Here is an 11,514-nt window from a genome sequence, read left to right as displayed (position 1 = left end):
ATTGTTACTGTACTGCCCAGAGTTCCACACATCACTGTAGTGTATAATGCATTACTTGTTCAGTAAAGCCCTTCACTCGAAAGACAAATCACCATAAAAAATGCAGAAATCCAATAAGAACAGACCAATCTGAGCAATACAGGTGATAAATTGTGATAAAAATTTCTTAAAATACTGGTTACTGATTTATATTTTCTCCTTAATGTATGAAAATGGCAAAAAGAGCTAAAATAAATAAAAAAAATAAGTTTTCCAAGTACTGTACAAGCAAACCCCGATTTGTGAAAGGGTTAAAAAAATAAAATAAAATAAATTAAAATCAATCCTATAACCAACAAATTTAGTCCAAATGATGAATGGTACCCTCAAAGCTGTCATCACAAAGACCTGAAGCAAGACCCTTGGCCAGCTCAGAAGAAAATGACCAAGAATTCGAGGTACGATATACTGTACATTAGACCCTCGACAACCTCAGATTTCTCATCCGTCGATGCCGGGTATCCTCGGTTTTTACTCTGTACCGGTATACCATTTCACCAACCACGGCATTGAATGTCGAGTATCCGTGGATTAGTGTGGCATCTTTATCCCTCTGCGATCTAATGTAATCTTCCATAAATGTGAGGAATGAAAAAATACCTGGACTAATAAATGAAAAATACTGCATTGTCATTTGGCAACCATTTCTCTAAGGGCACAAGAGAGCGCTTCCCCCTCTTCCTCCCACGATAGTCAGCTAACTCCTACGGATGTAAGAAATGGTTTACCTCTTTATGTTTTTGACCTTATACAGTAATAATCATTTCCTTCATTAATTTTTTTCACATTCTGAATGAACGATTGTGTACATGTAACAGTAAAAAAATAAAAAATAAACATATAATTTTTTTTAATAAACTACAAGTTGAAAAAGAACAATAATGCGGCTCACAGCTTAGCCTGGTATGGAGAGGCAGAGATCCCTATAACACTACACCCATCCCATGATTCAACACTTAACTCCTGTGGACATAAGAAATGTTTATTTTCTTTATGTTTATAACCTTATGATAACCACTTTTTTTTTTTTACACAGTCTGTATGAATGATTGAGTGTTCCTGTAACAGTGTTAAAAAATGAATAAAATTACGTATGTCTACATGAAAATACGAGTTGAAAAATAACAATAACACAGCTTAGGCTGGTAGGGGGTGGTAGCTACAGGGACAGTCTAACTTGACAATCTGCCAAGTCCACACACACATGTTCACTTCATACACATACACACCCATGCTCTTCATTTTTCTTATTTTATAGCAATGTGCCATCTCCATGGAGATGTATTGTAAAATTTATATTACTACAGTATTTAATTTAGATTAAATGATTTTATAAGTACAGTACTCAAATTTAATTAAATGTACAACACAGGTCTTGTTTAGTGAAGGAACAGGCAACTTAGGCCTTGACGAGTGTTATCCGCAGCCATGGGGTTTTTCAGGAACCTAACCCCTACAGTTGGTGAGGGACTACTGTACTGCCTTCAGTGACTGGAAAATTAACCCTCAGTCTCGGACCAAAGCTTATTCCTAGCTCTTCATCCATCCACATTCAAACCCAACCATTTCTTGAACCAACTGGTCTCCATCATTCACTCCACATACTAGAACCATCTCAGCCTACCTCTATGCAAAACCTCACCAATACTTACAATATCAGTAAAATTGGCCTGGTTTTGCACAATTATGCTTTGCATGCCAATTTTCAGGGATGTATCCCTATGATAAGTAAGGGACCAGTGTATAACAGCTCTTGCATTACTGTCATTAACCTTTTAAGTAATTTCTGAAGGACCAAATTGCAAAGACAAAAAAAATCTCACAAAGAGAGAAAATTAAAGACTTACTGTTGAGGTACATTGTGGTTTAATGAAGCAGGTCGTCTCCTCTTAGCAGAATATGGTAATGATATCGATGATCTCTTGAGATTGTTTCCAGAAAAGAGTGAGTGCATTATGGTGGAGTAACAATGTACCTGTTGGGTATATACGATACATCAAACAATTGAATGAAAGAATAAACAAACAATTAAATATACAAATACAGTACTGCAAGTAATCCTCATTTATCACAAGGCTTCTGTTCTTGAAAACTCTTAAGATGTGTGAAATTGCAATACTGTACTGTATGCAAAACTCACATTCCCATTAGAAACAATGGTATGCATTCCTGGCTGGGCATACATCAAAAGTTAACAAAAATTGCTATGATAAACATTAAAGCTTATAAAAGCATATTGCAAAATACAATAACGCACATTTTATGTACAGTCAACCCATCCTCTGGCCGACATGACACAGTTCAACCAGGCAGTCACCCTGCTGATTCTGAGACGTGTGACTGCTGCCATGCTGTGTATGTTATGACTTCCCATCAGGGAAGGAAGAATGCAGCTGAGTGGAGAGTTGGCAATGAAGTTATAGTTCACTGTCCCCACACACACATTCACTTCACACACATACCCATACTCTTCATTTATCATATTTTATAGTTTTATTATTGTAATGATTTTTCCACAACTTTTATAGTTTTATTACATGTAACAATGGCAACATGCCATCTATTCCCCAGTTTTCCCCTTCTCAGTGAGTCAAACTATTGCTAAACCAAATTTTGACTTAACGTTAAGTGAGAATGGGTGTCAAATTTTTTAGCGCTAAACCGAATTTAAGTGGGGTGAATAAATGCAAAATGAAGGATACCTGTACATGAACATCAAGACAGGGAGGCACCGGGCTGGCTGTGACTGCACTGTGTCAACAAAGACCCAGGAATTTAATACCATACTATATACTGTAGCTCATCTGGAGTCAAGTGGAATTTTTTTTAATTTATTATTTTACCATAATGTTTTATTATCCTAGTACCAAATGAACCAAAATAAGATGGGAATTATGGTGAAATTGCATACTGTTGTATTAATGAGGTCAGGGGGGTGGCGAATGTTCAAGAACCAATTCACTTCCTACTCTTCATTTTTTTTTGTAGTTGTATATTATTCAGTGGATATTCTACCTCTCATGGACATTTCTCAACTTACCAACCAACAACCACCACCATTTACACCCAAGTTTACCACTAGTATTATGGGCATAAAAAAACACACTTAATAAAGTTAAGAATGTATAAAAGATTTAAGTTGTAGTAATAAATAATTATATGAGAGGATTGTGGATTATGTTTCTTCACCCTCTGAAAGCTGAGCATGAACTGATGCATCTCTGCAAATTTAAAAGATTCTTGTTGACTGTTACTTTTATCCTTTTCACCACAGATCGGCTCGTTAGCTGCTTGGGAAAGGGTGCTCTGTTGGAAGTAGTTTGAGTGCATGATTAAAAATTTTCCTTGCAATAGCATTAAAAAAAAAAAACCACACACACTTGGATATTCCGTACATACAAATCAGATATGTGACAACACAAAATTGCAATACAGGTATCCCTTGCTATATGGACATTTGCTTATACGAATATTCTGTTCTTATAAAGTATTTCTTTCTCAGAGTGCATCCTCATCCCTAGAGCATTAATGAATGAAGGTAAGACACAGACTGCACTTGGGTAAATTTCAGGGTCAGTTACAGGTAGGCTTACAGTAGTGGTACCTTACCTTTCTGATGGTTTAATGTGCATCTTTTTCTTTTTGTTTCATGCACAAAATTATTAAAAATATCGCATTAAACTACCTGCAGGCTATATGTATCCATATTCGGTAAATGAGATATCCATGAATTTTGTGTTTAGACTTGGGCACAGGCCCCTCTGGGTGAGGTACCTGTACCCCATTATACAGGTATACAGTGTACAGGTATCCCAAAATCTGAAAAAATCCAGAATCCGAGACACATTCAGCCCCAAGGATTTCAGATTTGGAATTTTCAACCTGTTTACAAAAGCTATTCACTTTTTAACAAATAATGGTCCCTTAAGGAACCTAACCCATCTGTATAACGAGAGATACCAGTATGTGATTTTGGGATAAAAGAGGATTACCTATACAATGAACCCTCACCAATTCAATATCACCTCATCAGTTTAAAATTATATACAGTACAGTTATTTGCAGTCACAGGGATTTCCTTGTTATTTGCGGGTTGCCAATTTGCAGTAAACAGATGATGGCTAGCAGTGCAACGAGTCACCCTATGTGCCCGCGGCGTCTCATCCACTCTGTTTGCCCTCACCCAGTACCCGTGACCTAGCATCCCGTGTCACACTCTCAAAACTTTAGTGTTTCTTTGCGAAAATGGCCCCGAAAAGACTACCTAGTGCCAGTGCTGCTAGTGGAGTGAAACAGAAAAGGCAAAAGTCAGTGATGACCCCTGGCAAAGAAAATTGAATTATTAGACAAGTTAAAAGAGGGGGCGAGTGCTGCCGCGGTTGGCCGGTTGTTTGGTGTGAACGAATCCACAGTGCGGTACATAAGAAAGAATGAAAAAGCAATTCGTGATTCTGTTCAAGCGAGTGCTCCTGCAAGTGCTAAAGTGGCGCAGGTTGTTTGTGACAAGAACATTGTAAAAACCGAGAAAGCACTGAACATTTGGATCGAGGACTAGCACAGCAAAAATGTTCCGATAGACGGCAATGTGATTTGTGAAGAGCCTAAAAGTCTTTATGCTCATTTTTATGAGTCAACAGGTGGTGAAGGGGCTAGTGCAGTGACAACCAACTTTTAGTGCCAGTAAAAGTTGGTTCGAGAATTTTAAGAAAAGATTCTCGCTCCATAATGTTAAGCTGACTGGGGAGGCCGCATCAGCTGACCACACAGCCGCAGGTGCATTTCCCGCCAAGCTGAAGAAAGGCTATAGACCAGAGCAAGTGTTAAATGCTGATGAATCTGGTTTATATTAGAAGAAACTACCTGGTACTGTAGAACATATATAAACAAGCAGGAAAGATGTGCCTCTGGGTTCAAGGAAGCCAAGGACAGAGTGATGCTCATCTTCTGTGGCAATGCAGCTGGCTGCATTATCAAGCCTGGCTTGCTTTACCGCTCAGCAAACCCTAAGGCTTTAAAAGGAAAAACAAGAAGCTTTTGCCAGTGTTTTGGCAGTCCAACGAAAAGGCATGAGTAACTGTGCAAGCTTTCCTGGGCTGGTTCCATAAATGTTTCATCCCTGAAGTGGAAAAATACCTTGCTTCCAAGAAGATGGAATTTAAGGTGTTATTATTGATAGAAAATGCACCAGGCCACCCAGAAAGTTTGCAATTTAGCCATCCAGGTGTAGAGGTGGTGTTCCTACCCCCTAACACCATTGCTCTTATCCAACCTCTCAATCAGGGTGTAATACACACCTTCAAGGCATATTATACATACTGCTCTTTTGGTCGTATCTGTAGTGCCATGGATGAAGACCCTGACCTTGATGTTAGCAAGTGTTGGAAGGAGTACAACATTACAGACTGCATTATCAACTTCAGTGAATCATTCAGTGAGCTTAAACCAGAGACAGTGAATGCTTGTTGGCACACCTTATGGCCTGAGTGTGTGAATAACTTTCAGGGATTTCCGTCCATGGTAAAGGATGTGAATGACATTGTGAATGTTGCATGTCAGTTGGGTGGTGAGGGGTTTGTGGACATGGCTGCTGAAGATGTGGAAGAGCCGATTGGTGGGCATGGAGAGGAACTTACAGAAGAGGATTTGAAAATATATATTTAATCGTGATTTCATTGTTGACCACGACCCTTCCATGGAACGCAGCCTTTAGATGGTCCGAGGAATCAATCAAGTATTGTTTTCCTATCGGGAAATGTTTCAAGAACTGAAAGCCAAGAGGAAACAACTGCCAATCAACATTTTTTTTTTAAGAAAGAACCAGCTAGTGCTACCGCTGCCGCTCCACCCTCCTCTTCTCCCCAGCCACGCACCACCTCACCACCCTCCTCCCAGCCACCCACCACCTCACCACCCTCCTCTTCCCCTCAGCCACGCACCACCTCCCGGTCGCACACCACTCCACCAACCACCACTGATTCACCCTCTTCCACCAGTGATCTTGATGATCCACCTATGCTTCATTAACCAGATGTCTCTCTATATACAGTACACCACTTCATCAAGCTCCAGACTTCCACATACAAATGTAAGTACATTATTGTGACTTAAGTTTCTCATACACAGTATAGGTATACCTGTATATTAGTGCACTAAGGTATTACAGAAATGGCTATTTGCGGTTTTACCTATTCGCGCCATTTCTTGGAACCTATCCATCGCGAATGGCAAGGGTTTACAGTAATTATTATTCTTTGGTCACAATAGGGGTCTATAATGCTTGAAACATTCAATCAGATTTTCTCCACTCCAACAAAGGGGGTTCCAAGAAATAAATGGTCTTAGCTAAGAGGTGCTACAAAATTAAGTTAAGTACTTATTTCTCACCTTCTCCATCCAAGTATAACAGTCCAGAAGCTGGTAGTAGAGTGGTAGTTTATCTGGTGAGGGGTCCAAGGACAAGAGCCCTGTGTTACCCAGATTTACAGGGTTTGAGGGTGGATTAAGACCTGCTACTTGAGTCTCCAGTTCTCTGCAAGTTAAAAATATATATAAACAGGCTTTTCTTCCCAACTGAAATTCTCAATAGCTTAAAAAATTCATATTTTAACTGAATAATGAAGGACTGATGCTGAAATTCCATTACAACCATATCTGGCTTGGGCAACTCCTATATCAGCCAAAGACTATTGGATGAGACGCCCAATCCTACAATACGAACATGTATTTAGCCATAATCAGGGTAAAAAAAAATTTCTTTGCCTAAAAACCACATAGAGACATGAAATCACTGCCATATTAAGTGTTCGCATTTTCTGCCCCATTATTCCCATCTTCTTTCAGGCCCTACTTACTAACAAATAATTTATCACCCAAAGAACATCTGGAAAATATATTAGAAATATATAAAAGCGTTCGGGTGCTAATCATCTGCTCCACCTTTACCATACAATGAGCTAGACTTTCTCCAAATAATAAGCTTTGTATTGGGAAAAATTAAAAAAAAGCGAGGTTAGTTATTTTGGAACTACAGTATGTACTCACATTTCAATCACATGTCACTAAAACATACTAGCAATGTTTACAACCCAACAGGCTCCTTGTCATTCTGTACAGTACTACAGTGGTCCCTCGGTTAACGAACACAATCCGTTCTAGAAGGTTGCTCGTTAACCGAAAAACTCATTAACCGAAACCATTGTTTCAATGGGTTTTTGGGTAATTGGTTCCAGCTCACCGAAAATTGCCTAAATTCAACAAAAAAGGTATAAAGGTTCACTTACTTTGAGGTGTGTATGTAGAAGGCTCCTGGATGATGATGGGGATTAGAATGGGGGTGGAGGAGAAGGGAGAAGAGAAGGCATTGGGGTGGAAGAGAAGTCACCCCATGGCGCCATTTCACCCATAAAATTTTAGTTCTCTTGGTGTAATTCAAGATTATTTTCTTTAAATCAACACGGCACTGCATTACATATTGTCAATATGTAAAATAAACTTCAAAATGACCAATAATTTGCTTGTAAACACAGAAAAAAAAGCGTTTAGCTGAAGAGAGTCTCAAGCAAGATGTTACCTCCACTGAAAAGACAAAAAGACTGACGCCTATATGCTGTGTTGGCAGGCTGAATGGCGTGCCACAAACTAGTTTCTTTACCTTCAATTATGTTCAATAATTGTTAAAATTACTAAAAAATTTAATATTAAACCATTAAAATTATTGAATAGTATAAACTTCTTGATATTTACTAAAAGGGTAAGGAATTTAAGCCCTAGAACCGATTACTGTATTGGCGGACTAATACTACAGCTGTTGGACCGCCAAATGCAAGCTAAAACATGTGGAGGTCAGCTCGTAAGAAACTCGTTAATCGAGGGATTGCTCGTTAACCGAAGTTAAGAATTTTATGGAAGGTAACTCGTTAACCGAAATCTCGTTAACCGAGGGACCACTGTACAGTACAGTATTTTAAGAAAAAGCTGCGACCCACAGATATTTTGGCAAATGATAATGGTAAATGTTCTATTTTAGGTAGAATTGTTTCTTATGTTATGTGATGTGACATTTTGATTATACTGTATAGGTGTTTTTGTGACTGTATTAGCAACTTATTCTTTTCAGACAAGTCAAGAAATGAACAACGATCTCATCGGGAGTGTTTATTACAATTTATATTGCATTGAATTCGCTCATTTTCCTAAAGATGTTGTTTGGATAATAACCAAAAAATCAAAATGACAATTCACAGGTTAGGAAGATAGGTAGGTTAGGTAACATTCTAATAAGGGTATTATTTTAGTTTTGGTCATCCAGGGACTTGTACAAATTTCAGAAAGTATTTTTCACAGCAATATTGTGAAACAGAACTGGGTTTGTGGGCCAAGTCCGTTGTTGACAGGAAACATTATTGCAGTGAGGTCTGTATGAACTGGATGGAAAACCAGGAACCTATTGGTGGCCCAAATGCAATTGTAGAAATTGACGAAAGTAAGTTTGGTAAGAGGAAGTTCCAACATGACCGCTTAGTGAAGGGTATCTAGGTTTTTGGCAGCATTGAGTGTGGATCGGGCTGCATGTTCGTTGTGCCGGTTGAGAAAAAGTGACGCCGACACCCTAGTTTCTCATTGCCAGAAATTTATCACGCCAGACCACCACTATCTACAGTGATTGCTGGAAAGCCTACTCGAACTTGGGGTCCTTAGGTTATAACAAACCAAACCGTTAACAACAGCGAAAACTTTGTTGACCCTGATACTGCAGTGGAAGAGTATAAAACCCTGGGTTCTGAGGGCTGGCAACAGGGATTACCACGACAAGCACTACTTCGTTCGCTACCTGTTCTGCCACATTCACCAAGACCACAGCACAATCCTTCATCACTTCCCCAACACTGTGGCTCGCCGTTTCCTACCATCACAATAACAAACAACGGTATTATTGCGTTTTAACATCACACATTCCTACCACTAATCTATTATCATTCGAATAAGTCGTCTAATTATAAGATAATTTTCAGCTATTACATTACCGGCGCAAATGTATAATAATGGAGACAGCATATCCAAAATGTTCTCTATTTTCTTCCATTATTCTTCCGCCATTATCGCCTACCTCACCTCCCACACTGATGTCTCCTTCATAAATCATCACGCGCATGCTTTCCCGTACACGTTACGCGGCCAATCAAAAGCGTTTTTTTGGCAACCAATTAAAATGATTTTTGGTTTAATTCGCTGTAATTTTGACCCAATCAAAATCGATTTTTATTTTGGGTCTCTCATATTTCCAAATTCATATTCATTTCCGACCATGGAAGTGTGTGATGGGTGTCACTTAAATTATATGGAGCTGATTGTAAGTTATGGGAAAAAAACTAAAAAAACTGGAGCATTTTTTCGATCGCATGGTGTTCTCCCAACCTCAGTAAAGTGTCATAAGTGCAAGACAATGTAAATATCGTCAAAACCAACATATGTGGCGTTGTCCTAACTCGTCCCTTATCCCAAAGACAAAGAAGAGACAGCAATAAGGTAAGAAATAGGTGATTCCATCATATGGTGAGAGTCGGTTAGGTTAGGTTTTTGCTTTTTCTAGTGTTTTTTGGTGTATTTTTTATTCGCTTGGACATTTTTTTTTTCGGAAAACGTCCCAAGAAAAAAAATCGATAAAAAAAACCGGCCAATTTCCGCCGGAAATGAAGGTCATATTCGGTCTAAACACACACAAATACACTAGAAAAATATATTTGACTTTCTAACAGAGTGTGGTGTGCTTATGCAAATTTACCCAAATAAATCCGCCGCCCAAGCTGCATAAGCGCCGATGCAGCCGGCTGCTCTCACATCCAGAAACAACCTTAAATTACACCATATTATAGTAAGTTCTTTCTATTTAATATACCGAGGGGTCCCGGGGTTAGGTAAGGTTAGGTAGGTTTATTTGGTTAGGTTGGTGAGGTGTTTTTCATACCCACTAAGGTTAGGTTAGGTATAATTTAGAAATAACTTTTTAATACCTTTTCACAAACTAAAAGTGTCCACTATATTAAATAGTGAAATTGCAGCGTTTATAAAATCATTTTTTTGTGAAGTCGCCCGCGGGACAATCAATGATTACCACAGTGAAATTGCAGCTTTTCAAAATCGTTTTCTTTAAATTTCGGCCGCAGTTTAGTCATCAAGGTTAATATATAGGCCTAACCAGCCAAGGCTGCATAGCCCCGATGCGGCTGTATCATCTCGCGTCTAGAAAATGCCTCAAATTTCACCATATCATAGTAAGTTCTTTCTGTTTAATATAGCGGGGGGTAGAGCCCCCTTCCCCCATAAGGAAGTTAGGTAAGGTTAGGTAGGTTTGTTGGGTTAGGTGTTCTTCATACCCACAAATGTTAAGTAGCGCTTATTTAAAAAATAATTTTTTTTTAACATATTTCCACAAACTACAACAGTGGCCACTATAATATAACAATGAAAATCCGGCGTTTTCGAAATTGTTTTCAATCAAATTCGCTGGCGGGTTAATCCTAAATAATTACCGTCATCAATTATTACCCTGCCTCCTCCATTAGTTTGTGTGGATTTTCAGTTTTGGCTCTAAGGTTGACATTTTCACGAGATTACCTAAAATAGCAGAACCTGATACTTCAAAAGTTCCCCGTCTCGCTTAATGTCAATAACGGACCTCGTGACTTTATATCCGTTAAGTATTACCCAACAAGAACACTCTAATTATTGTTTTTTTCAGAAAATCTAATTATGCAACAAGTCCTGTATATTCATAAGTTAAAGCTCACCGTAAATGGCATTTAACATCAGCCATGACCTTCATTGCCTCCTCGTGTACACTGCTGTCGCCTTCATTACTGTTTTCATCTCTATTGCCTTCTGAAATGAATTTGAAAAAAAGGGTAACACTACTTCTGAGTGTCCTCAGTGTGTTCAGTGTTACAGTAAGAGTCTCAACACTCGTCCCCTCCGGTGCCGCCATGTTCACTGAGCCAGATGTACGACCTTCACGGCCAACTTCACGCCATCTCACGGCCAAACAGACGGACAGTCACTGAGCAGGGTGCCAGATGTACGACCTTCACGGCCAACTTCACGCCATCTCACGGCCAAATCTTTTTGGATGGGAAGCACAAGGCTATTTTTGCAATCCACACAAAATAAAAGTATCCCCTACAATATCCACTTAAAATGTCGTAATATAACCAAATTTTCACTTAGAATTGAGAGCCCAATGATTACATAAACATAATATCTATAATCTACAGTGAAGATTTACCTTAATCTGAAATGGTGGTGGAGCATGATAATGGTGGTGGAGCATGATAATGGTGGTGGAGCATGATAATGGTGGATAACTTGATAACACTAGTTGGCGTAAGCAAAACGTCTAGTTAGTCATCGTCCCCTGGTTTGTTATATTTTCTACCACTGTCGTAGGACCCTTTTCATTTACTAGTGGACATTTTGAAAACT

The 11,514-nt window shown here is 38.9% G+C and overlaps 1 protein-coding gene across 1 annotated transcript; it reads right to left on the bottom strand.

Moving 5' to 3' along the window:
- Nucleotides 1–1,861: 1,861 nt before the first annotated feature.
- LOC121853999 (mediator of RNA polymerase II transcription subunit 27-like) lies at nt 1,862–11,148 on the bottom strand. The gene is made up of 3 exons (XM_042348387.1): nt 10,827–11,148; nt 6,424–6,568; nt 1,862–2,014 (listed from the first exon to the last, which is right to left on the bottom strand). The coding sequence occupies exons 1-3, from the start codon at nt 11,018–11,020 to the stop codon at nt 1,883–1,885; spliced, it is 471 nt and encodes a 156-aa protein (XP_042204321.1). The 5' UTR covers nt 11,021–11,148; the 3' UTR covers nt 1,862–1,882.
- Between the last annotated feature and the right edge of the window lie 366 nt (nt 11,149–11,514).

Source organism: Homarus americanus, unplaced genomic scaffold (assembly GCF_018991925.1).
Source record: "Homarus americanus isolate GMGI-L3 unplaced genomic scaffold, GMGI_Hamer_2.0 scaffold56886, whole genome shotgun sequence".
In the NCBI taxonomy this organism is placed as follows: domain Eukaryota; kingdom Metazoa; phylum Arthropoda; class Malacostraca; order Decapoda; family Nephropidae; genus Homarus; species Homarus americanus.
This window is presented reverse-complemented; position numbering and strand designations above follow the sequence as displayed.

Coding starts and splice junctions, on each gene's coding strand:
- LOC121853999 (XM_042348387.1), bottom strand. CDS start 11,020: ATGGCGGCACCGGAGGGGACGAGTGTTGAGACTCTTACTGTAACACTG. Junction 6,569..10,826: donor GATGTTAAATGCCATTTACG/GTGAGCTTTAAC, acceptor TTTAACTTGCAG/AGAACTGGAGACTCAAGTAG. Junction 2,015..6,423: donor GTTATACTTGGATGGAGAAG/GTGAGAAATAAG, acceptor TATACCCAACAG/GTACATTGTTACTCCACCAT.